This window comes from Pithys albifrons, chromosome Z (assembly GCF_047495875.1).
Source record: "Pithys albifrons albifrons isolate INPA30051 chromosome Z, PitAlb_v1, whole genome shotgun sequence".
Lineage (NCBI taxonomy): Eukaryota > Metazoa > Chordata > Aves > Passeriformes > Thamnophilidae > Pithys > Pithys albifrons.
This window is the reverse complement of record NC_092497.1, coordinates 41,173,239-41,200,781: the sequence shown is the minus strand read 5'-3', so window position 1 is coordinate 41,200,781 and position 27,543 is coordinate 41,173,239. Positions and strand designations below refer to the sequence as shown.

At 43.8% G+C, this 27,543-nt stretch overlaps 2 protein-coding genes across 5 annotated transcripts in view; both read right to left on the bottom strand.

The window, feature by feature from the left end:
- Positions 1 to 85: 85 nt before the first annotated feature.
- On the bottom strand, positions 86 to 6,891 carry SLC46A2 (solute carrier family 46 member 2). Its single transcript, XM_071580009.1, has 4 exons — positions 5,511 to 6,891; positions 3,857 to 3,940; positions 2,157 to 2,313; positions 86 to 714 (listed from the first exon to the last, which is right to left on the bottom strand). Exons 1-4 carry the CDS (start codon positions 6,628 to 6,630, stop codon positions 657 to 659), a joined length of 1,419 nt encoding a protein of 472 aa, XP_071436110.1. The 5' UTR covers positions 6,631 to 6,891; the 3' UTR covers positions 86 to 656.
- Positions 6,892 to 18,017: 11,126 nt separating this feature from the next.
- The window catches only part of PALM2AKAP2 (PALM2 and AKAP2 fusion), a 281,930-nt gene continuing 272,404 nt past the window's right edge, over positions 18,018 to 27,543 (bottom strand). For all 4 annotated transcript variants that reach the window (XM_071579901.1, XM_071579902.1, XM_071579904.1 and 1 more), the window contains one exon: positions 18,018 to 21,628. In XM_071579901.1, coding sequence (XP_071436002.1) covers positions 21,536 to 21,628 — 93 coding nt within the window. In that variant the 3' untranslated portion in view covers positions 18,018 to 21,535. The remainder of the gene's footprint in view (positions 21,629 to 27,543) is intronic.

The window sequence follows — 27,543 nt, the reverse complement described above, 5'->3', positions numbered from 1 at the left end:
AGCACTGAGTCGTAGTCCTGTGAGCTGTGTTGAAACACTGTCCAGGGATAGTGCGACAATCTCCCAGAAGTCAGAGGCATGAACATCTGTTCAGGAGTGCTTTATTGTAGGAATTACTAAAAGTATCCTAATTTTACATCTTTTTATGGAGGTATTTCTGTATTTAATGGTCTTTTATGTAGCATTAATTGTGCTAATCTCATGTTCTGCAGCACATTGGCTGTGTGCACATGGCATGTGACTTGCAGCGCCCTGTTTCATCAGCCAAATCAAAGAACTGCTCTGAGGTTTCTGAATGAAAGAAGGAACTAATGGAAAATTGATCTTCTGCCTTCCCTTTCCAAACTGAATGATGTGTCTAGAAGCACAGTTTTCATTTCTACTCTATATTGTTGTCTCTGCCTCACAGAAAAGCTGAATGCTCTGAGGACAGCTCGTGTGCAGTAGCCAATGTACATACTCTGCAAGATGAGGCACTGCAGAAATAACAAGGAAAACTTCCTGGGTAAGTTTAGTAACTGAGAGGCTGTGGCATGCTGTGAATGGAAATACAAATTACATGCTTTCCATAATATTGGTAACTGTGGGAACTAGTGCTTGGCAAACCTTCCACTTTGGTAGCTCAGAGAATTGATAAAAAACAAAAGATGCCTCTCTCACTCAGTCAGAATCTGAAGGGAGCCAGTGGTTGAATGTTGTTTGATGGCCACAAAGCTGTAAACAAACAGAAAAATGCAGGTTATAAGAAAGTTAGCAAACTACTTTGTCAAACTGCAGTTTGCTTTCTGCCCATCTATATCTCAAACTTTGCTGGGCTGTCTGAGGCTGGCTGAGTGCTGATGCGATTCCTCTTAATGACTACCACCCTCTCCTGTGTACAACCAATGGCATCAGCACCATTTGTCACATTTCTGACTTCAAGTCCTAATAGCCTGTGTTTGAACTGATAATGGTACAAACTTCTGTTTGGAATCTCTGTTAAAAAGCGTTTGAGTAGTAAGCAGTGACTCCCTGTTAAAGAGAGGGGTGTGCATAAATCTTTTGTCTAGAAAATACAAGGAGGAAAGCAGAACCAGGGGAATGATGAGTATGAAGTAGCCTTTCCCACACTAGTATAGTACTGTTGGCAGCAGTTACCAGATGTGTCCACAAACCCAGAAAGCCTTTGGTACTCTGGATAAAACAGAGGTGGTGATGCAAGAGTTTTCCCCAGTGTTGCACTTTCTTTTCTTTAAGTGATACCACTGAAGTGGGGATACATAGTGCCTTTAGACTTTCTACTACGTTATTTTTTAAATTACAGCAAAGCTGGGCAAGAATTTTGCCTGGGATCAGACATTAGCCTATCCAGTACCTGCCTTATATCTGAATGAAAATATGCTTTTTGCATGAATTAAATATTGACATTATCACAATGCACTTCATACTGAAAGAATCTTGCTGTTTCTGGTAATGCAACAAACTGAATGGTTGTGGGGAAGGGATGACAGATCAGGTGAGATTTGGAAACAGATTCTTCAAAAATTCTGGAGAAGTAGATGGTGATGCTATTTCAGCTTTTTCTCTTCAAATTAAGCTGGGTTTGGACTTAAAACTGGAAACTGTGTTTCTCAGTCACTCTGTAGCAGTACAGATGGGCAAATTCAGTGGATCAGAAAAGTAACAATTTCCTTCACTGTGGTAATGGGTTCTTTTTGAAAGAAAAACATGAGGGAGACTCAGATTAGTCTTTTCTATAACAATGAGTGATAACCTGTAATGGAATTTTTAAAAAAACACTTTATGTAGGATTATTCCTTCATTCTACTTACTACTATTTTCACAGCATGAAGCACTTAAATTTGTTTGAGTGCTTTGTCTCCTGGGATTATCAGCTCTTAAACTCTTCCAAATATTCCTCCTACAGCTATTCCTACTACACTAAACAAAACTAAGATTAAAAAAACACTAATTAGATTGCAACTTTCATTCCTTGAATCTTCTAAATATTTGTCAACTCATTTCTGCAAGTTTCTTTGTTTCTCCCATTTTTTTCTTTTTAAATTAATTTCCTTTTAAAATTTTTTCCCACCTATATTGTACACTTTAGACCTAGAATCAAGAAGCATAGAAAAAAACACAATGTCCTTTTGAACAAAGCCTTTCCTATTTCTTACCTTAAGGGGAGGAGACTCAGGCAGCCAACTAGAAATGACAAAATGAAGCAGAAGCCGCTGTACCAGTTCAGTGTGTTTTGATAGATCTTGTTGTAGACTGTAGATGTCACTACTCCCGTGGTGACTAAAGACAGCTGCAGCAGGACAAACACCTTACCTGCAAAACAAGAATGTAGTTTGTTACTGAGGATTAAAAAAAATAGCTGTGGTCCCTCCCTGACAAATCCAGGATCACAACTGTGGAAGAGCAATGTAGTCATTGCTTCACAAACACCAGATGGCATAAGCTTGTATCTGCTTGAGTTCTAGACCACAGTTAAATGATTTGTCCTTCTTTTAGGCCTAGGACAAAAGATCCAACTGGAAAACTGCTTAAATAGTCTAATGTAAAGGTAACTGCTTAAAAGAGCAGCAATAAACTGTGCAATAGGTGGTCCTTTCTCCCTAGGAGATAGAAACATCTTCAGAACAGAAGAAATACTAGTCATGGTGTGTTTCTACCCTAGGCCAGAAGAGGGTTCAAATGATAATAATGCCTGAAATGGGGAGGTGTGTGTGATTTGTATGATGTTTCATGTGGAAGAAAGGCAGAGACTGAATTCTAGTTGAAACAGCTTTTTCCGAAGTGTTTCTGTCATGGTAAATGGACGAAAAAGAAGTGACCCAGCCCTGCTGATGCAGACTGGGACCAAGGTCAGGGCTGTGTGCTGAGTTTGCTGCCCTGGTAGCCTTCTCCAGCCCCACAGCACCAGCAACCACCACCAAAGGAGATGAGACTGCTACCAGAAGGCAAGGGCTGCTCTGTCATCTGGTGCAACCCATATGGCTAGTGGTGGAGGTTAAAAAAAATATTATGATTAATAATAGTGATTAATTGGGGTGTGAGTTGTGCTATTTGTGGCAGGTAGGTGATTTTGCTACAGTGCACACTGAGAGAGCACAAGCAGTAGAAATGAGCTGATTATAGAGCAGTGGTGTTTTCCTATGGGAGAGAGGAAAAGAATGTGAAGGATGGGTGTGGGAACATTTTTTGGGGACATACAAGCAGCTGTGGGCCTTGTGGTGCTACGTGAACAAATGTCTCATGTCTAATTCTGGCTCATTGGTGTAAAATACATTTTACTATTTTGTAGTAAATTGTCTAATGGAAAAGAATTCCTGCTGCTATGTTCCAAAAATGGTCAATTCTTATGCAAAGATTATTCTTTTTAGTTAAATCATGGTCTGGCAGGAAAATTTGCCTAACACTTGGAGAAATGTTTAGAGAACATAACTGAAAAAAAGGTGAAAGAAATCCATCCTTCCTAAAACTGGAAATAAAAGAAGCCAAATAGAAATGGTGTGAATATCACAGTGCTTCAACTCATTGTCCTGCTTCTCCTGGTTTTCCCTGGAGTAGTGTGTTTTAGAGTAGCACCTCAATTATTTTCCCTGCCTTTGACCTACACACTGAAAGTAATCTTTTGAAGCATGTGCTGCAAATTCTGTGAATAAATGATGATGCAACCAAGGACAAGATGATTGGATGTGACAGTCTTGTTCAGCAGGTTTCTCTACTCCTCCCTTCCCATTTGTGGTATCATCTGTTATTATCATGTGAAGCACAGACTGCAGCAGTAACTTACCTTTCTCTTTGTGCTCTAGGCTGAATGACAGGATTTGAAGGTTTTGTTGATCAGTAAGGTAACTAAAATACTTACCATAGGATGATCCTTCAACATGCTTGGACAACATGGACCTGATGGTTGGTAAGGGAATGAGGGCAAAGAGCATCGCTGCACGTGCTGTAATGCAATGAATATGTAATTATCATTAGAACCTGCTCTTTACCACACAGCACAACTAGTGCTTTTGAAGACTACATACCCCTGGCTTGTTCAGGCACTTTGCTTCACCTTTTTTGTCCCCTGAGTGCCAGAAAGAAATAGGTTCTCACTTCATCCAAGCCAAGGTGGATAAGCCACCTCTTGCTCCTATTAACAGAGGTACTTTGCCCAAACTAGACACAGTCTCTTGGTCTCAGCCAGACATCCAGCAGGGGTGGAATATAGCACTGTCCTTTGAGATAGTAAAGATGATGATTTCAGTCCAGCAAGCAGGGCCCTTAGTGCTACACAGCCTTGACAGGAATAGTACCTTTATAACACTAGAATTGTCTTTTAACTTGGCACTTCTGGCTTGCAGTTTTTTAGGCTTTCTCTCGTGTGGAAATTTATAGGGAGCTAGAATTATTTTCCTGTCAGCAGAACCAGCCTCAGTGAAGACTTAGTCCATGTCTGGTGTACCAAGATGCTTCTGCAATGAAGGGAATAAGCATGCTATGCACTGTACAGCAGCATGTTCATGAGGATGAGTTTAGATATTAAACAAGCCTTGGGGTTTTTTTTACTTAATTTTTTATCTTTGGTTCCCCAGCCTAGTATCCTAAACAAGCAAAATCTCTTAAAAATTTCACTCCATGCTTGGCTTACTACTGAAATACAATATCCTATCAGCTTTCCCTTTAGAATAACTTTGTTTAATTTTCAACTTCTCATTCTCTATAGGGGCAGACAAAAAAATCACTTCAGGCCATTTATCTTCAATCTTTTTCTTACTTTCAGAAGCATACCCTCAAAGCCATGCAATACATGATACTCTGTCAGATATTTCTGCTACAATTAATGCAATCTTGGGCTTTATTTTCTGTGTTCCATCAGAGGTTACCTCCCAAAAATAATCTTGCCTTTCCTTTATTATGGGATGCCACCCTATCTATTATTACCAGTTCCTTGGTCATTTATATACAGTGTGAGATTTTTAAACTATATTATCATTGTATTTTAGTTGCTAAAACAGCTCTAATGTGTCATTGAATTTCCCATTGGCCATAAGAGCCTTCATATAATAAAAATAAATCCCATTTTAAGACATTTGCTTAATAGGAAGCCTTTGCCACTTTATTTCTATTTTAGCCTTACCTCGCAAGAAGCAAGTGCTTCCCATTGATACAGTGATGTGGTCCAGCTAGTGCAGGGAGTAAGCAGCAATTGCCATTCCCCTAGTGTGAAAATTGTTCCCCTGCTCAGATCTAGTCTATCAACAAGTGAAAAATTACAAGTCAACTGACCTTAAAGTGCACTTGGGAGGAACATATGCCTTCTCTGGATATTGTAGGGTGCTGAGTGTAAGAGTACAATGGGAGATGTGAGCAAAAGACAATAATAATGTTCTCTTGCAAATTACTCATGTCACAGTCTGCCTAAATCCCTGCTTGGAAACCTGTGGTGAGTCACAGCAAAAAGCCCTTCCACTGGTACTGAAATGCCCCTTTCTCAGGGCACATTTGCTCGTGTAAGTGGATGTTTGACTTACCAGTGTAGAACAGGAATGTCCACTGCACGAAGGCCATGATGAGGATGCCGGTGCTGAACGATACTACTCCGATAATGATCATGGTAATGTCCCTGAGGTATCTGGAGAACACAAATACCCCTAGGAAGCTGGTGATGAAGATTGCATACCCAGCAGCATTTCCATAGCCGATCTCCACAGCATTCCAGCTTAAAGGCTCCTTGAGCAAGAACAGTGGAAGTACATTCATTGCACCAACCACGGCAAAGTCATAGAGGATTGCTGCCACAAACAGCAGGATGATGGTGAGTTTTGAGGGGGATACTGGAGTGGAGCTGCTGCCCTCTGAAGGTTGGGAACTCCCGACTGCTGCTGCTGCTCCTGTGGGGGTTGGTAGCTGACTACCTACTTCTGCACTCTTGGCTTTGGATGGAGAGGAACCTCCTGGCTTGGGGACTGTCAGGACAAAAATACTGTAGAGGAGGCAGACAGCATAGCAAGCAATGCTACAGCACACCAGCACAGTGCCTTCTCGATAGTGGTCACTGAAGCCAACAAAGAGATAGCCAGATGCCATGCTTCCCAGAAAGCCAGCGAGGCCATACACCAGCTCAATAATGATGAGCCGCAGAGACCTCCTGCTCTCGGAGGACCCCAGGGATCCCAGAGCCATGATGCCTGCCCAAAGTGTGGTGAAGCCCCCTGTCAGTCCATTGAGGGCAGCAGCCCCATACATCACCTCAATTGGCCAGCCCAGGAGGATCAAGAGGAGCAGAAGTGTTTTGGAGCCCAGGTAACCAAGAAGAGGGAAGCAGATGGGGATCTTCCGATGTATCCTGTCCCCCACCTTGGACAAGCTGTATGCTGACACCAGTGGGCTCAGGCCCAGAACAAGGTTGTAGATGATATAAAAATTAGAGACAGCCTTCTGCTGAGCATCTTCCAGTGCATGGGAGGGAGTGGTGCCGTTGGTCTGGTTGTAGTAGTTCTTCACCACCAGCAGCAGTGCTGTGTCGTAGAGGGCACTGGCCACTTGAGAGGTTGCGACTACCGGCTCAATCCATGTCCTCATTGCTATCATTCCCACCATGCTGCTGGTCACTGCCTCTTCTTGGAGAGAGCTGTTTTCAGGGAGATGCATGGGAAGAAGCAGCTCTTCAGAAGTGCTGTTCTACAGACATGTTTGGGGACGAGCAGCAGAGGGAAAAACAAAAGGTCTGCCGGGCTGCACAGGATCGGAGAGTTGAGCAAGAGGTGATCTGACTGGAAGGATATTTGCACCTCGCCTTGCTATGTATACGCACGTATGCTCATCCCTGCACTGCTGTGAGCTTTGGCATACAGGAGGAGCGGCTTTTGTACAGCTGGAGAACACCCTGCACTTGCTGACTGCCACAGCTCCTCTTCCTGGTGTGGTTTCAACAGAGGTCAGATGACCCAGGGGAATTTCTCTCTCACAGATTAGGAAGTGAAAATGCCCCAATCAAGTAATTGCTGTAGTTTGGGGTGGTGGTCTGTGGGGGGCTTTGTTTGGTGGGTTTTTGTTTGTTTTTCTCCTTTTGGCATCCTTCATGTGTCAGAGGACTCTCAGAGTGGCTGGGGATGGGGGGCAGGGGATGGCTGTATGCCTATTTGTCAGGTAATTTGTGAATTCCCCTTACTGTTCATTTTCCGTTCTTCTCCATAAATATGTCATTGGCTCTTTTGCTTTTACCTGCTTCCGTCTTCCCTGTAGCTGCATCATGCCCCTTATGTCATTGTTTTTTCAATAATGCAGTCAGGAAATTACACCAAAAATAAATTAGAAGGGAAAACTATTTTTGTAACCTGTCTCCTATGGCTGCATTCTGCCTGCTGCATTCTTTGGCCTTACAATGTGGGAATTTCCAAGAGGAGAAAAATCCCAATTTATCCAAAGGCATTGATGACTGCTATGCCCCAGTAAACAGCCAGCTGAGCTGGAGGCTTGGATGGGCAAGCCTTTTCCAACCCCAGCTCCTTGTGAAGAGGGCCGTACTTCTCTGCAGGTGCTGATTCTACAATCAGCTTTGCAGCTTGAAGTCAGCTTCCAATCTTGCTGTTGCCTGAGGGGTAAGTGAAACAACCCGCTCAGACAGGGCTCTATGGCCATGACAGTGCTGCAAGCCAGAGGCACAAAAACTTTTGGAACAGTACATGGTGCAAGCAGGCTGCCAGCTCCAAAGAAGATGTTTGCAGTCCCAGATGCAGGAAATACTTGGAGGATTTACTTGGCAGTCTCAAAAATGCTTACTTAAATGACAATGGTCTCATTCTGTACTGATTTAATGAATCATAACAGACAGGCTAACAATCTGTTCCAGGAAGATTTATGGTCATTACTTAAAAAAATAAATTAATGATTAATTTGAATAAATAATGGTGAAACCTTCATCTGTTGTACTCTCTATTGATTCAGGTGACATTTACTCAATGCCATAGCTCAAGAGTTTCTTTTTGCACTCCTTGTTTGGTTTTGCAATAATTTTTGGCTTATATTTCGATTTAAGGAAAGAAGTCCAAAGATCTAACAGGGAAAAGAGTGGGCAATTGTCTGCTAGAATGATTTGCTGCTAGACAATTTCACCTTCACCAGAGAATTTGGTTTTTTGTCACACCAAAAGATTTCTAGCCAGCTGTAAAATACAATGTAGATTATTCCAACAGTTGCCTTTTGTTCTGTTCCCCAGATGAGCTGCAAAAGGTGTTTAGTTTCTTTAGTTTTTATTCAGAAGTGGGACAAATATTTTTCTTCAAACCTTGGAGTATTTCCAGAGGATGGAAATTCCAGACAGCCTCACTGAAAACCCCAAAGCATTAGCCTGTGACTAGTTCAAGCAACAAATGCAACCAGAGCAATTGCCATATTTTGCTTCACCCAGGAATCCTATATCTTCCACCAGAATTACAGGGAAAAATAAATTTCATTGCCCCATTCTAGCTTCAATTTGGGACATCTTGGAGTGCAGAGGTATGTTACAGGCACTCTGCTTGAGAGCCTGTTGATCTGCTCAACTCCTGCATAAGGGATATTTTTCCTCCACACTTTGTTGCATATACGGGCTGCTTGGCTTATTCAGCTGACACTATTCAGGCCTAGATAGCTAATGGATAGTCCTAAATACCACTAGTGATCTCATGAATTACATCTATATTTCCAGGATATTCTGTGTATTCATTCATATTAAATGTACTCTGTAGAACTAGTTCATGTGGAAGGGTATAATTCCATGTCAGTAATTGCAAAAGAGTAAGGGCTAAAGTAAGAGTTTAACCCAGACTCTAAAATATTTTCCATTGCAAAACACAAATACTCTATTCATTTGATGCTACAATGTCTTAAAATTACTATTATCTAGTAATTTTCCTTAGGGTCCCATTCTCATATCGCTAATATTTATAGGGACATTTGCATCTATTTTAAAATATATTCATGCACCACAAATGCAGTGAAGGCTTAAGAGAGTGGCCCTTGACATTTAAGAGAAATGCACCTACAATCAGGAGCCTGCTGGAAAAGGAACACAATGTTTTAGGACATTCCTCTCTCAAGTCATCTTGTTTGGAGGCCCACTAGAGGCCAGGTCAGCACCAGCTCTTCAACATTCATCACTCTGGCCAAATAGAGGTGTTTAATGTGTCCCTATTGTGATGTTATACATTCCTATGCAGTATTGCTGTTCTTTTTTTAAAGCCACTTATGGCAGTTACATCACCTTTTTTTCTGAGCAAAGTTGCTATAGGGATTTCTGTATTCTGAGGAACTCAGGCTTGGCAGGTGCCAGCATTCTGGAACTTGGTCTTTTGCAATTCTCATCTGAAAAGGTCCTTTTGACATCCAGGACTGCAGTGCAACGTGGGCAAGTAAGCCCCCTTCATCTGCCTTGCCTAAGCCTGTGAATAGAATCTGTGATTTACAGTCCCTGTTTGGCAAGGCATTTTGATTCCAGGGTGGTAAATCAGCTCTAACTCCTCCTCCTCCTGCTTGCTATGTGCAGATCATCCTGATGCATGCTGTGACTGTGTGCAGTGGCAAGGTAGGGAAACATGACTAGGAACTGGAAAGTGCCTGGGTATGAGCCTGGATGGAGCTGCAGTTTCATTATAGCCCCAGAGAGAGGGAGAGCTGGTTGAAAACACGGGAGAGAAGCAGCTATTCCAGTGATGGCCAGTTTTCCTTTTGAAAACACTTCTTCAGCATAAATGACCACAGACTGTAACACCAAACCATGCTGTGGCTTGGGAGGTTGACTTCCTCGGCTCGGGGGCTGTCGTTTAATTATGTATATAGCCTGTATCCTCACAAGGTGTGCAGTTGGCTCACAGAGCTGGGGGAGATGGAGGGAGAGTGGTGGCTGGATGGAGAGCTGGGGACACAGGGCAGACCAAGCAGCTCCTGGCAGCTGCTGCATTGCAACAGGGATGCAGCATCCTATTTCAAGGCAGTTGTGTGATTGAATCCAGACCCACTGATAATGCCTGGATATGAAAGGCCACCGAGCAGCCTTGCTTCAGTGCCTCTGAAAAATGACCTCAAGGTTGTTTGGAAACTCACAATGCTAGTGTCTGTAGCGTAACAGCTGGTAAGTCCACTATTGCTGTAATAAAACACAGGACCATGCCCTTACAGCTGCACCTTGAGGTGCCTCAGACACTGTGACCTCTGGGCCAGCAGTCTGGCATTTGGGAGTCCCAGCCCCATCAGATATGTTGGGATCATCTGTGGAGATGTGCTCTCATCTGCTGCTCATGGAGGTAGAAGTAAGCCCAGGCCACAGGCAATAGGAGTGAGTACATGGCAACTTGTTCCCCTGTGCCTTGAGGCTTCACCCATTGCCCCACACAAGCAAAGTACAGGGCAATGGCCAGGCTATGCAAAAACTGGAGATTGGATTTGCTCCATGGAGAGATAGATGTCTTATGGTGCCCTGATGTGAAGCATGGTGAGGATGGATGACGCTATACGACGTAGGGGGAGGTCCACCAGCCTTCCCTTGGAAGAGGCTGGCACTCCTCACCACTTCGCCACACTGTGAGAAAAACATGGTAGAGCAGTGAGGAGCTGGGAATGGCGACACTGCCCAGTTTCCTTCAGGACAAACACTAGTTGACCAAGCAGCACCTTGCCTTGGTTTCACCCCCAGATATCATGTTTTTTGTCTATTTTTTTTCCATTCAGAGTTACCTGCTTACCTGGTTGGAATCCCCTGTGAGCTTATCCTTTTGCTGAAAAAAACACACACACCATCCTTTGACAGATGCTTTTTGCTGAGTTGCCTTTTTTCCTTTAGCTTGAAGAATTTAGACCATTAATAGTCCTGACATCTAACTGTAGGCAGAGGACAACAGGACAGTGGAGAGAAAAGGGCTGAATCCACCCCATTTTCATGCCTGAGAGATGGAAACAATGAAAAGCATCATAAATGCTTAAAAGATACAGGCTGTGCTTGGTGCTTTGTGTAAGGCATAGTGCTTTTTAGGAGAGGAGAGAAGGTAAACTGTTTCTTTAAATCTTCCTGAGACACCCTTGTTTGGTAATTCTGACAGATCTCACATTATCTCTTTGCCTGGCTAAATTGTTGTTTTTTTCAGACAGGTGAAACAAGTGACAAATTCATCACCCACAGTAAGTAAGCCCTCAGTGATACCTATCTATCATCCACATTCAGAGCAGGCAGATAACTGACTCCTCACAACCTCTCCCTGTTTACTCTGCTGGCTTAGGTCCTGAGCACAGAAATTGGCAAGAAAGATTAACTGTGGTTTTAGTTGTTTATGAGTTCAAATTTTCCAGGATATTTTATGCTGAACATCCTGTCAAACACATTCAATCATTTGTTTGGGAAAAAAAAAAAGGCAAAACCCAAGAAATGGCATACACAACCCAAGAGCTGCAGATGCTGTGGCACACTCCAGTGACATTTATAAAGCTCACCATCCGCTTTTTTCCATATAGCTTCTCTTCCAGTAGGATGTTTACTCAGCTCAGAAATTAATAACACAGGAGGTTCGATAACAAGCTCTCAAATTCCTTCTGTGATTACAGAGCACCATCTGATCAGGACCAGGCAGGTCCTCCACAGACCACTTGCAAGCCACTCAGCACAGCTGGTGGTGGATGCAGAACCCATGCCGAGGTGGTTTGGGGGTAACAAGGCTGCATGGCAGTGCCTGTATCACTGTCTCACTGCAAACAGTCCCCAGTGCAGCTGAGGACTTCCATCAACCTGGCATCACCAGGCACAGCAAATAACAGGGACAACCCTGTTTTTAACATGTGCCGTAGCCACACCTGGCTAATTATCCAGCTTGCAGCCTTGAGGGCGGGGACACTTGTTTTGAACTGGCAGGGTGTAGTCCCTAGGACAGCAGGGAAAGACACCTCCTCCACGAGGGTGGTTGGAGGGCTATTGGGGAACATGTCCACACTCTGCTGCAGCACACTAGTGGAAAATGGCATTAATGATGTAACCTTCAGGTAAGAGAGTAGAGTTGTTCCTGGGCAGACAAGCTGCGGTCCCGGTGCTGGAGAAGCCCTGCCTGGAAATCAGCAGGGGCTGCTAAGGCTCTGCAGGCTTGTGCAGAGGTGGCACCTCCACTCGACACCCAAGGAAGATGTGTCTGGGGTTCCCCAGGCCCATAACTCGCATCAAAGTGCTCCAGGAGAAGGCTCCAGGTGCTGGAGAAAGCTCATGTAAGATAGTGCATGCTATTTTGGAGAAGTTTAGCTAGCACCCTCCTAGGTAGCTAGTGAATGAACAGACGTGGCAGATTGTGTATGTGTTTTTAGGACACCACTACATGCATAAAAAGACACTGAAAAAGGAATTTAAGGGAATTAAATATTGTGCCCCTTCCCTTCTCTCTGCAGGGTTCTGTTGTATCTACCAGAAATTTTGGAGTTGAAGGCAGGTATCAGATAAAAGACATCAGGGAAACAAGAAACTCCAGGCAGCTTTCTAGCAATATTGTTGCTGCTAACCTTTTTGCCAGGCTGCACTCTTCAGTGTCTAACAAGCATAAATAAATAAATAAATAAATACACACACACACACACACACACACACACACACACACACACAAATGTAAATTTGAAACTGTGTGGCAAGACAGCTGCTGTTACTGGTGTTTGCTATTCTCTTGCCTCTTCATTTCAGCACTCTGGAGCATTCATAGATTTACTGAGCTAATACTTCACTTATACTCTACTATGTAGCTGCTGAATTGGCCATACCAGCTGAGAGCAGCACTGCTTTTTCCCACTACAGCCTCTGTGTTTCTTGGCAATGACTTCATACCTCCTGGTAAGTGCGTGTGGGCAGTGGGGAGACACCTCCCAAACACTGCCCATTTCAGCATGGCTTTGCACAGTGCACCCGGTCTGAGTGCCTATGATGCTCTTGAAAGGGGGACTTCCAGCTGCACTCACCTCCTTAAAGATTGTTAACACCTGATGAGCTTCCCAATTGTTGCAGGACCGAGGACCCTTCTGTTCACTGAAAATCACCCAGGACACAGCTGAGGGGCATGACAAGATCCTCTTCCCTTCAGAGGACTTTGCTGTTCTTGCTCTGCTGTAGATGAGGTTGCTTTCCTGCTGCAGGGCTTGGACCATATACAGCTGATGTGGGCTCATGCTTCTTATTTCCATATGGGATGCACTTCCACAGCACCATTTTACAAGTGTCAGTAGCTATCACCTTCAGGGATTTTATGTTGGAGGTCATCACCAAGATATCAATGGGAACTATTGCCAGCTAGCAAGTCATGTCTGGCCATGAGCTTTAAGGCACCCTCCACAAAGGACACATAGCCAGGGCAGCCTAGGACAAAGGCAGATATCTCAAGAGTAAACTGAGTTCCTGACATTTTAAGTTACAGTGATCTAATATTTCTGTATGGAAAAGGAACAACAGATTAATCAAGATTTGAAAAATAAAGCCCTTTGGGGCACTGAAATGCTATTTTGATCCTTTACTGCTGGGACATCTTGATAATAAATTCCTTGGAAACATCCTGCAAAGCTTAGACAGACTATACTGACATACCTTTTAATTTATAAACTGAACAAATCTGCATGTCAATAAATCATGAGGTTCATGAACAATGCTATCATTTGGCTATTTCCTGATTCCCTTCTGCTGAAGACTGACCCAGCAAATAGTGGCTGAGAAGGACATCTGAGCCAAATCTTGTCCTGTACCACCACAGTCTGGACCTGGCAGCAGGTGAGACCTATGCTGTAACTGGCAGAGGTTTTTTGTTCTGGTTTCCAGAGACCTTGAGTAAATTAGCTTTTTGCCATATACTTTGCACCCCTGCTCAAACTGCCTGATTGTGCTTTCAGCTGTCTTCAGAAATGGCTTCCTTCATGAAAAATTCCCATCATCAAGATTTCCCACTGTTCATTCCACTCCACTCTGACCTGCATTACTTTTCCTCACTTTCTTTATATATCAAGTCCCACAACTTGAAATTAACTTTTTCTTTAAAAACAACCCTCTTCACCTCATACAAGCTCAGTCTGCCTTCTCTTCATCAGTTGTTTCCTTCAAACACAGCATTAAAGAAAGGCTGGAATCATGCCCTTTTGGTGTGAATAATGCAACAAGGAGATTTTTGTTTCACCTGACTTTTCCCCAACACCTTTTTAAGTCAACCTCACTAACTTACATAATTTTATAGCGCATTGACGCAAGTTCAGTCCATGAGCTTCCAGCTAAGTAGCTCCCAAAGAACAAGGCCCTTAGAGCTACAGAGATATCTAAGTGCTTTGGTACATTTGGTTTTAGTCCATTTAAGGTTTATCTCATGGGTCTTGGTTTATCCATCTTCCATGGGATGGATAATGGGATGCTTTGGCAAGAAACATAAATCCAGTTAAATACCTGTGGAGAGGAAACCAGCCTTGGAGTCTTGCTGGAGGCTGATGGAGCCTTGAAGAGGTGGTCAGTAAGGGACCTGTGGCTGAGAACTTGGTCTGACCAAGGGTCTTCTTCAGCCCATGAGACTCAGTGGAAGCAAAGTGAGACACATCTGTGTCCATGGAAACCATCTTGCTGCCTGGAAACAGCCACTGGTGTTAATAGCATTATGTGGAAACCAGAAGTGAACAGCAGAGAGTAAGGAGATGGCAGGAAATGGGAAAGGGTGATATTTTGAAAGTCTAGTCCACCTTGCGCTGGTGCGCTAAGCCAAAATCATGCTCCTAGAAGCAAACGCCTTATCAGAGAGTGAGCAAGTGCCCTACTTTGGCATCTTCCTTCTTTCACTCCAATTAAATAGGGCTGAATACTTTCTGCCACCTCCACACAGTGTAGGGTGAGAAAGGTGTCCAGCAAGTCAACTCCCATTGCATATCTGGAAACTCCACCTTTCACCATGGAGATAATGCTTTGCAAAGTCCTCTTCCCTCCTTACAACTATTTGTCTGCAACACTTCTGAAACCTTATGCGAGTCCTGTGAAGAGCTGCTTCACCAAGTCTGTGTCATTATCCATGTGATTTTGCTAACCTTTCCTGCTTTCTTTTGTTTCACTTGCAGCTTGAGGACTTGATGCTCATTTAATTGTAAGACAAGAGAGTTCGAGTTTTTCAGATACTACAGGAGGAAGAAGTGCTTGTGGGTATCATTTGTATGTAAGCATCTTATTTCACTCTGAGTCACAGTTTCTTGTCCGTGATATCCCAAGAGGAAGATCATCATTCTGGTTTGTCTGCTGCAGCTCAACATGAACCACCTCCCCCCTCCCCCCGATTCTGTGGAGCTTTTTCCAGCCTCCTACGCTTGCCCCCTGCCCTGCATACACCTTCCCAGCCAACAGAAGTCCCCACTGCAAGAGTTCAGTGCAGCAGGGCCCCATGCCAAGTGTGTTTTGTATGTCCAACCACAGTCCTGCACCAAGCTGCTTGCTAAGGCAACAGTTTGCAGTTGCCCCCAGCAAAGCCTGAGTGGTAAGGCTGATCCACCCTGGGAGCTCATAGAGGAAGAGGCATGACCAGGGTGCTAGGTGTGCATGCACAGCAGCTTTTCCTGGGGTACTCATCCCAACTATCTCTCCCTGAGAAGCCTGTGAGATGTGCCATGCCTCTTTTCCTGATGCTTTGCTGTCCCCAAGAAAGCTTGCTGCATTACTAATTTAGATGCTATTGTAGCGGCCTCAGCACTGAAGGGGCCCTGATACTGGTGCACAACATGTCTGTCCAGCCTATTGGCTATTCCCAGAACCTCGTTTCCAAGGGGCCATCCTTGGAAATGGAAGGTCTTGCCATGGCCAGTGTAATCTGCCCTCCAGATGTCACTGTTCCCACACAAATCCACACCACGCGGTCCTCTCCATGGAGTCTACAGTAACAGAGAATGCGATAAAGTAGCTTTGCACATTTTTCTTCCTTCATCGATTTTTCTTGCCACTGCTCCCACACTCTAGATTGGAACAAGGCTTGAATAATTTCCAGCTCCTGGTGGCACACCCCCCTGCATTCACTGCAGAGATGACACGTGCCTTGGAAGGGAGTGGGAGCTCCCATACTGCTTGCCATGTTAACTGTAAAAACTCTCTTCCTGAAGACCCGATTGCTAAAGCAGTGGGTTATTTTGCCAGTTAACCAGGGCTCACCTAGAACTAGCAGACCATGAGGTCTGGATGGCATTCTGTTCTTTTTCTGCTGTTGCTGCCTAGGCTTTTTAGTATTTTGGTTTTGGTTGGTTTCTTGTGGTTGGTTGTTTTTCCCTTGTGCTACTTCTGATGTGACAGGACGGCCCCTAGCCCTGTCTTGAACCATGTGGAACGCTGGGATGCAGTTCAGCCTCTAACCTGGGAAGGAGGGGGGGCCTGGACCCATACACTGCTAACAGTTTCCTGCAGTGCCCACCACAGCAATTCAGTAACTAGAACATAATGGAAAGTTGTCTTTAGTGCCAAAGTTCATGCTTATGTTTGTAGATCTAGTCCTACCTACTGCTGTTGCTCCTCCCTGCTACAGCCTGTGGTACTCCAACTTGGTTGCCTTATACTACAGACCCTGTTTGTGAGGATTTTTTATTTCCTGTGGCCAGTCACAACTGAAACTGCAGTGAGTGCTCTCCCTCCTTTTAAACCGGTTTAATCAACCCCATCTCTGCAGAGATCTTTTGCCTCTCCATTTGCTTTCCCATTGGGCTGGGTGCTCTTAAAGCCACCCAAAACTAAGAGATGCAGTATCTTTACCTTCTCTGGAGCTATGCCAGCAATTATTGATAAAAAGGCTCTTTTTAGGTAAGGTAGGTCCTTACCTACTTTGTAAAAAAAAAACCAAAACAACTCTGAAGTTTGGCACATGCCATTTTGGCTACACAATGGGGTGAAGATGATTTTAGATGTCCTAAGTGTGTGTTAGGAAACAGATACCAACAGCTGGTAACAGCAGACCGCATTGCAAGAATTTCTGAGCTGCTGCCACCACTGATGTCACTCTGTCGCTTTTGCAATGTCTAAATACTCCCCCACAAATGTCCAATTTCCACTTTTAATTCACCCAAAGAATTTAAAAAAAAAAACAAAGAGGTTTAGGAGTTCCTTTACCCACTGTGTGTGATTAAGTCCAATACAACATCCTTCTTAGCACAGAGCAAGAAAAGGCAGAGAAGACAGAAAGCCTCTTCTGTGTTATTCAACAGCAACTTCTTCAAAGACATAGGGACCAGAATTGGTAGATAAATTTCCAGGCTTGTTCTCTAGCCTGTTTCTTGACTTCCAGTCTTATTTACTAACTGGAAATTAAATCCACAACTGACTTTTCTCTGTAGGCATTTCTGATACTATCTGCATAAGGAAAGGAGGGCTGCTGTTACGGAGAGCATGGACTAGGATGGCTGCACTTGCCCATGCCAACTCCCACAAAAATTACAGGCATCCTCTGTCACCTCCCATGGGAGGGTTATAATTAAATGTTTGACTATTCCTGGCACAGGGAGGGGCAGAGGCTGCAGTGAACCTGCCTAGATCCTAAGAAACCTCTGTGGCCAAGCTGCAGCTGCTGTGCACCTAGTGCTCTGGCATCTCCCAGCTCTCGCAAGGAAAAGTTGAGAGCAGCTTCCTAGCAGGGATTACAGCAGGGATTTCTCCTGGTCTAGGTGACCATGAACTAGGGTTTGCTGCAGCCAGGTGTGTGAGAAATGAGCAACAGGCTGAAATGGTGTACTTTACTCTGCAGGACAGCAGGCTTCCTGCAGCTGTGAAGCAAACAAGGTAAGAAAGATCATGAGATTTATCACATAGCAGACTTTGTCTCTGCAAACCTTCACAAGCATGCCAGTGGGACTGAAACACTCAGGGATGCTCTTTTACCTATAACTGACACCACTAAGAGGAGAAAGATCTCTCCTGCCTCTAGACAGACAGACACTGAGTGAAGAACAGGAGGAGAGACCGCGATGGGAGGTGGAATTCAGGCCACTCTCTTGCAGCCACATGCTGCTTGTAGGGGCACAACTTCCTGCAGTAAGATGAAGAAACAGGCAGCTTTATAGAAACACAACACAGGTTTCTGTTTTAATGAGAAAATAATTATATACTTGCATTGTAAGCCTCACAGTCACTATAAAACAGAAGCAGAATAACATTTAAGTGGTTAACATACAGAAAGCCAGGTATTGTTGAAACTGGTTGATAAGTCATAACACGGATGCTGCCTTTTGATTGCCAAACATGTTGATGCTACCCTATTTTCCTTCAGATGTCAGTACAGAGTAAGATGAAGTCCAAATTGGCAGCTTTAAAAATGAATTGTTCAGAAAACCTGCACTGTAACTCCAAACTGATTATAATCACAAATGCTAATGCTTAACTATTTCTCAATACACAGTTTCATTAAAACCAGTCTCTGCCACGGGAAAGGATATGAGCGTTTCTTTTGTGGAGACAAAGTTAACTCTGCAATAGTGCTCTTTTTGTTGCATCTGATATAGTCATATATAGATAGATATGTATTACTGGTGTATACTTATAAACACCTAAGCTTGGTAACATGCAAATGAAATAACAGAGGCAAGGAAACCGCATCTCGCTCTTGTTACTACAGCACTGAATGTGCTGCTATGAGTGTCCATAATTTCTGGAAGAGAAAAACTGCTGGGTAGAAAGTCTGTCTCTCCTGGACTGATACATGCAAATACTTTTGTTGCAGGTGCTGCAAATGAATGCTTCTATTGTAGAAAACTCCTGCCTGGCATCATCTTGCCACCACATTGCCTTTCTAGAGGAACAATTTAATTTTCACTTCAGGCCAATTGTAGTTGTATGGGGGGATGTGGCAAGGCATGAAAAGATGCCTGATGATGGGTGATCAATTTCACTGGCTTCCAGTGAGAGAGCAGGAAGGAAAAACAGGCCTAAAGGTTAAAGAAAATAAAACCATGAGTTCCTAGGAAGGCAGTCCAGGGCTGGCCCAGCTTTCAGGAGCAAATGTTTGCGGAAACTCTGAAGAGCGCCATTTAATGCAGGACCACCTCACCACATGTACATAGGCCATATCCTCTTCTCAGGAAACTCCTTTTTCCCAGTCTCTCTTAAGTTCTCCCCAAAGCTAGAGTGAGCCAGAAAATCTTGATACAGATGTGCAGAGCTCACAGATCGCAGCTACTAGATGTATGGTCTCACTGTGCTGCCACTGCTTTTCCTAGTTGCACTGCAACAACCCACCTGCAGATATGAAACACAGTGTTGATTGCTATGTCTGGACAACAGGTCTACTTCATCATGTATGTAATTCCTTCATAGGCATGGTGCCTCCTTGAGATAAGCTCACTGCCCTCATCACAGTGAACTCTCTCCGTTCAGCAGGGTTTTCTTCTGTGCAATAGCACTTACGGAGACAATTGACAGAACTGAGTACATGGGTATATACAATTGTATTTGCTACAATTCCCTGAAAATAAGCCTCAAAATTACATGTGTCCATGGTCAGAAATCACATGCTGGAGGAACTGAAGGGTGGGGGTTGTGAATAATTTGGTTGCAAGCTCTGTGTTTAAGAAAAGCACCAAAAGTATGTTCACAGTATCGGTACTCATTTTAAATAAGCTCACTGTTTCAGGATAAAACAGCACAGCAGGTCATGAAACCAAGGAAAGGCTTAGGGAAGACACAGTATCTTGGCTGATGATTTCTTAAAAAGATGTCAAAACAATAACTGACTGTAAAAAAGACAAAGTATTTTGTATAGAAAAAAGCTTGGTGTCTGTTTTCCCATCACCTCCCAAACTTACTGGTTTCTAGTCCAGAAATTATGGTAAATTATGTAAAATATTCCTATTGTATTGCTTGGTGATAAGAAAGAGTAAACCCGCAGCCTCTAACTACATACAAATACAAAGCACAAGGATAAATACCACATTTCTTTTCCTAATTGTCAGCTTACAAAACTGGTCAATAGTCTGCAATTGTGACTCATGCAAATACCATGTTGGGTCAAATTTTAATATCACAAATACTGCATTAACTCAGTGCCTTATTTTTGTATCCCCTTTCGGAAAAAAAAAATAGCACTCACACCTGTAGCTGGTAAAACAGCTTTGGAGAAAATAATCAGTACACACACTGCCATACAGTTCCTGGTATGCCAGCCCCACATACACATCCACACACACACGCACACAGACATGCCCACACGCACACACAGAACCACACTAATCCTTCACTGCTGATCCCAAGCCTAAGCAGTAACTACCAGCTCTATGGTTTGCTTGTAGCACTGAAGACACCTGCTGAACTGCAAAATCAATGTTTTCTTCCCTTGTCTGCTCTTCTTTGCTCATTGCTTCCAACTCTTTACGCTCTTTAACTTTTTTGTTGCCTGGAAACGTGAAGACTTCCACAAAGCACTCTACTTCAAAGGCTTTTTACGTTGTATAAATATAGTTGAAGACATAACTATCTTTTATTTCACACCTCTTTCTATGTCAAAGTCAGGCTTAGTTCAATTATTGCCTCATTTAAAAATTAAATGTCCTTTATTTGTATCCCTTTCCCACTACCTTTCTACTTCAAATTATCCATCTTCAAAGACTTTACACATATGCCATTCTTTTCCCTCCCCACCATCAAAAAATAGTTGTCATCCACTAAATACAGATTTTCTACTTAGAAACTTTGTTGTGTAAATATGCTCTGAGAACCTGTAGTTCAGGTGATATTGCAAGCATATAAGATCCTAAAGCTAAGGTAATCCATTTGGCTTAGCTCTCATCCCCATCTATTCCACTCCTAAATTGTGATGGCTTGTGTTTGCAACACAAGGACTGTTTGACTGAGTCTGCTAGATTGTACATTTGCAATAACTGCCGCCCTGTTTGTTGGGTATTTTACTTTTAAGCAGATAAATTACTAGAAAGGGGAGCAGAAACTACCCCCTCAAAACAACCAGTCCAATCCCAAACCCAACCCTTCAGTCTCCTCAAAGAAATAGAACAGAGGGCAGTATCTTTGTGTTTTGTGGCTGGATAAGAGTATGCTGAATTAATGCTGAGAGTCTTGATGCAGCGGCTGTGGGAGGCAAAGAAATTGCAGGAGGTTCTTACAGGAGCTCCTGGGTGGACAGTGATCCTGGGGGCAAGGCAGGGCTGTCAATTCAGTCAGCAGGAAGCACAAGTGTGAGCCCTCGCCACAGACTTGTCCATGACAACTTCCTGCTATATGTCTGCAGCCGATCTGGTCCATAGGGACAACCACCCCCTTGTGCCCACACTCTGAGGGCTCCCACTCCCTGCACCCTCTCCACTGCATTATTTTAGAGGGGAGATGGAGGGAAGAAGAAGGGGCTATTTTCTAGGTGTATTTTTCTTGTAGTTTTAGGATTGCCAGGAGCTGGATCATTTCTGTGTCTCTGTGCATCGAGTTTGTTGTGTATTTAATAAATATTGGACTAAAATGCTGCTGCTTTCATGGAGTTTTTTTGTGTTTGGTTTTTTTGTTGTTGGTTTTTTTCCTTTCTTCCTTTCTCTTTTTGGTTCCGGCATGCCTGGTTGCTGTCTTCACATTGCAGTGGGGTTACTCGTCCTCCTCCCGGTTAGCATAAATGCCGGCTTCCCAGCGCAACGCCAGAGCACTCTTCCTGCGGTTCACCCTGGTCGCCTCAAGCACCTGGTCAGGAGAGAAAGGGAAAGCACAGGATGTCACTCAGCTGCCCACGGCCCTCATGTTGGGGTGTCCCACACTGCGCACACAGGTAGGCAGGGATCAACCAGGCCAGACCTTCCCACAGGGCTGCCAGTGCTGTGCCTTGTGCAAAACGGGAAGACTCATGCAACGAAGCACTTGCTGATGTGAAAGTGGGGGAATGGCACACAAGAGCAAAGACACACCGTGGGAGGATAAGTGGTAGGAGTTGGCTGGCAGCACTGAACTCCCTTCAGGGGAGCTCCAGCTGTCCTTTACCAGGTCAGCTGCACACTGCCACATCCCAGGGTCTTGGCCCTCTCCCCAGAGGCAGCTGCACACCTTCAGTACCAGGAGCTAGAAACCACACTAGAGGCTGTTTTGGACCTGCACATGAAGCCTGAAAAGAGGCCAGATGCCTATTTTGGCATATCACCCTCTCAGTGAGAACTAGGCAGCACGCCACCACCCTCCTGCCTCTGCATCTTCTTCTCATGCTCTTTGTTTTGCAGCTAAGGCAACAGAAAAGACTGTGCACTGTGACCAAAGTGCTCCTGGAGTGAAAAATCACTTCATGCACATGGGAAAGGAGATTTACACATGGAAGACTTACAGAGCCTCATACAAGATGGGCCTCAATACATTTAGAAGTGCTTCATATACACAGTCAAACATGCAGAAATAACGCACACGTTTATGTATTGTACACATGCACACACATAAACAAACAAAAAAGTAAGGAACAGTTTTAGTATGTATTTTAAAAGAGTTGAAAAGAAAATTAGATGGCACCAAAATACATTATTGTGATGTGTGTCTGATGTACTCCTCAGCAAGTAACGCATGGCTGTGGGTGTTTTCCATGCAGCAGAGTGAGATATAAAGGCATCTGGAGCCTTCTTGCAATGTTATTTTCTGACCAATAGTGAATAACAGCTCCATGATCAAAATGCAAAGCTGCCAATGTTCACCACCCTCAGTGTGTTTGAAACCAGCCCGCCCAAGAGAGCAAACTTTTGAAATTTTTGAAGTCAGTTAAAAAAAAATTGTAAAATATTCCCAGAATAAATACATGATTCTTCACTGAAACAATGCTGTCCATCTTTAGTCCCTAGTGCTTCTTGCAAGCTGTTCTGCACACTCCTTGACTGCAGGAGAGTAGCAGCAGACCTTCTGACCTTCTGTGTACAAAGTCAGATGCAGTGAGGACTTAAGCCGTGACTGGAATAAAAATAAATAATTTAAGACTAAAGAAACTCTTTTTTCGGGTGTGACAAGCTGTGTTTGGAAAAGTACGGAGATACTAAGCTCCTGTACAGGCAGTATCAGAAAATTAGGTCTGAACTGTCAGCTGAAATTACAGGCCATATTAAATTTGCTTATGAGAATAAGAATGCACTATTACATTTAAGCCAAGTCCCAGGTCTCATTTCAGGAGCTAAAGATAGGGTGGAGTTTTGCCAGTGTTACTATTTCTTTGTCTTCCTAGTTTCTTTTGATTATGAACAAGCCAAAGAACTAAGGCAAAATTTGGCCAACAGAGACAAATTTTAACTAAAGCTCCATCTTCTCAGCACTGACCAGGGCTACAAAGCCCACTAGAGGGATTTTTTTCTAAAATTTTGCCAAAAATCATGCCTCCTCTTTCTGGAGGGCAACCACGAGAAGGGGGAATGACAGCTGAGTAGTTTCTGTTTTACCCAGTAGAGGACAAATGTGAACATAAACCTAAAAATTTATATATTTGAACTATTCAGAAGACTGGTTCAGAGCATACCCTGGAAAACAACCCTTGAAAACAAAGGGGTCCAGGACATCCCTCAAGAAAGAAGTCTGGAATGCTCAGGAACAGGCTGTCCCAAGTGTGCTGAAAGGAAAGCTGACAGGCCTGGCTGAACAGGGAAATTTTGAAGGAAATTAGAGTAAAAAAAGAGAGCTTACTGACTGTGGAAAAAAGGGCTGGCTACTCATGAAGAGCTTAGGAATGTAATTAGGGCATGTATAAAGAAAATTTAGAGAGACAAAGGCACAATTTGAACTCAATCCTGCCACTTCTGTTAGGGATAGCAAGAAGTCCTTCTACAGATACATCAATAGCAACAAGAGGGGCAAGGAAAACCTCCATTCTTTCTTGGACATAGGGGGGAACATTGTTATTAAGGATGAGGAAAAGGGTGAGGTATTTAACACCTTCTTTACCTCATTTTTCAACAGTAAGACAAGTTGTCCTCACAAGCCTGTAGATCGTTATCAAGAAGCTAAAAAGCCCCCCTGTAGTGCAGGAGGAAACAGCAACATGCTGAGCCAATTGGACCCTCAAAAGTCTATGGGGCCAGGTGGGATCCACCCAAGGATGATGAGGGAGCTGGTGTAAGCCACTCTCCATCACACCACAAGGAGGACTCGAGTAACTACAGGCCTGTCAGCCTGATCTCAGTGCCTGGCAAGGTTATGGAGCAGATCATCCTGACTGCAATCACACAGCACCTACAGGATCATACCCAGCCAGCACGGACTTAGGAAGGGCAGGTCCTGTCTGACCAACCTGATCTCCTTTTATGATCAGGTGACCCACGTTGGTGGATGAGGGGAAGGCTGTGGATGTGTCTATCTGGACCTCAGCAAAGCCTTTGACACTGTCTCCCACAACGTGCTCCTGGAAAAGCTGGCAGGCCATGGCTTGGACAGGGGGCACTCTGTGCTGGGTTAGGAGATGGCTGGATGGAAGGGCCCAGAGAGTGCTGGTGAACGGAGCTGCATCCAGCTGGCGGCCGGTCACCAGTGGTGTTCCCCAGGGGTCTGTGTTGGGTCCAGTCCTGTTTAACATCTTTATTGATGATTTGGATGAGGGGATTGAGTCCATCATCAGCAAATTTGCTGATGACACCAAGCTGGCGGGGGTGTTGATCTGCTGTAAGGCAGGAGGGCTCTGCAGAGGGATCTGGATAGACTTGAGAGATGGGCTGATTCCAATGGGATGAAGTTCAATAAGGCCAAGTGCCGGGTCCTGCACTTTGGCCACAACCCCCTGCAGTGTTACAGACTGGGGACAGTGGCTGGAGAGCAGCCAGACGGAAAGGGACCTGGGGGTTTGGATTGACAGGAGGCTGAACATGAGCCAGCAGTGTGCCCAGGTGGCCAGGAAGGCGAATGGCATTCTTGCCTGTATCAGGAATACTGTGGCCAACAGAATGAGGGAAGTGATTCTTTCCCTGTACTCAGCGCTGGTGGGGCCACATCTCAAGTATTGTGTCCACTTCTGTGTCCCTCAGTTCAAGAAGGATGCTGATGTGCTGGAGCAGGTCCAGAGAAGAGCAAAAAGGCTGGTGAAGGAACGTGGACACAAACCCTGCAAGGCGAGGCTGAGGGAGCTGGGGTTGTTCAGCCTGGAAAAGAGGAGTCTCAGGAGACCTTATCACTCTCTACAACTGTCTTAAAGGAGGTTGTAGCCAGGTGGAGGTTGGTCTCTTCTCTCAGGCAACAATCAGTATGACAAGTGGGCATGGCCTTAAGCTCTGTCAGAGGAGGCTTAGGTTGGCTGTTAGGAGGAAATTCTTTACAGAGAGGGTGATAAGGCATTGGAATGGGCTGCCCAGGGAGGTGATAGATTCTCCATCCCTGGAGGTTTTCAAGATGAGACTGGATGTGGCATTTAGTGGGATGGTCTAGTAACTGCAGTGGTAGTGGATCAAGAATTGGACATGATCATCTCAGAAGTCTTTTCCAACCCAGCTAATTCTATGATTCTGTATTTATGTTTAAAAAAAAAAAGGAAAACCAACTGAAATCAAGAAAGAACATCCGTCTGAGACATTGGCCTATAAGCTGTGTATTGGAGTTACACTTAATCAAGGCAAGACAGAGAAGCAAAACAGGAGTGAGTGTCAGTGCATCATTCAGCATAAATTTCAAACCAAAACTGCCACAACATACTTTAATGAGGTCTGCTGAATTTGGCCTGTAAAAGTATTCCAGCTGAAAATAATATGAATTTTACAAAATTTACAACCATTTCTAGTGAGTGGGTTTTTTGCTGGAAATTACAATGTTGTCAAGGTCTTCAGTGATGGCTTGCAACTGTCTTAAACATTGAAGATTCCTGTTTTGGATCAGACAGATTGTATTTGTCTTAGAAGATGGCAAAAAGGGTTTCTTCCATTTATCCCAGATCTGCAAACATGCCCAGAGGCTTGTCTACTTCTGCAAAGTTTGCTGGTGTCTCCAACCAAAGCTGTATCTGGATTTGCATCAGAGATACCATGCAGGCATTGAGCGTGGACTTAAGACTTGGCAGGAAAACAAGTAGTGATGCCTGGCTCAGTATCAAAACAACAAGCATATAAATTAAAGGTCCTTTTGAATTACTCCAGAATTATTCTTCTAATTTACTGAAAAAAGTGTTTGACCTAAAACAACCCTTGCTTTTACAAAGCTGTGTCAGTTTTAGACCCGCCAGAGGAAACAGTGGCATAATTATACCAGCAATTGAAATGACTGAGTGGGGAATTGCGACTCCTCAATGGAGCATTGAATTCATGACCCAGGAAGCTGCTTGCCTAACAATAGCAAGTGATCTTCATTTTTCTTTTTTTTTTTTTTTTGGCAAGTATCAGGGCTGACTCTAGACCCATCATGAGTGAAGGACCCAGAAGCTTTCCACAGCATGTCAAAAGAAGGGAAGTCTTTTGCTTTTACTGTTGTGGCTGTTTTGGGAGTCTGTAACACACTGCATTTTGGTCATGTTACAAAATGCTGTCTTAACGCCTCATATTGCCCTCCTTAATGATGCCCAAATCAGCTCAGTGGGTGTAAGCAGAGCAATGCAGGCTGGGGCAGCTTGGGTGCTCAGGGTGTCCCAAGGCAGGAAGGGTTTATAACTGCAAGCGTGATGCATACACTGACAACTGGAAAGATCATGAAGCAGACACTTCATTTCACTTAAACTTAGGCTTCTTCAGTCTCTGAACTAACTATGTCCTAATGATAAGGCCACATATGCGAAAAAAGCAATGTTACATAAAATGTCTTATTTGGGAGAGAGATGATTTAAATACTAGCTGTGATAGGGGAGGAAGAATGTGGAGAGCAGAAGTAGGTGTGAGGGAGACAAAAGATACAACGGCCGTGAGAACCACTCTTCACCTCTGCAAAAAATTACTGTGTGGATCTTGTGGCTGCAGCTTGATGTCTCTCTAAGAATTGCACACGGTTCTTTCTGCACAGATTTAATTTATTTTTTGAGGACTTAAAAAAAGAACAAACCTGAAAGAGCTGCCACTATTATGTATAAGATTAATTTTTCTATCCATCTCAAAGATGAAGACTAACCTGTCCTGAGTTTCCCTCCAACAGATTTAACAGTAATTGCCCTGTTACTGACAACAGCAAAAAAAAGCAATATATATATATATGCTTTAGCCCAAATAATATCTATCCTAACCACTGAAATAGTGGCGTTTTCTAAGTACTCAGAAAACTGACTACTATACATTACAGGCTAAGTTGAACAGTAGTAGCAAAATTGATGTGGAAGCAGAACAATTTCTCTGGAGCTTAACATTTTACTGCTTCTTCTTATCTGGACCTGGTAGAACAAAAAAACCAAACAATCAACAAACAAAAACCCCCAAAGCAATCAACCAAAAACCCAAACCAACCAACTATCCAAAGAAACCCAGAAAATGCAAAGGTCCGGATATCTAAAATCTGTGAGTACCATGCAGTAAAGTTGCTGCAGAACACACATCCATGGAGCACACTGTGCACAAAGACCGTAAAGCACAAATTCAAGGAACAGGCTGTTTGCCTCTGCAGATGTGAGCATTTCTGCTCAGGAATGACAGCCTAAATGCTTTCAATAAAACTGGAATTGCTGAGAGAACATCTACTTCTCCAGTATG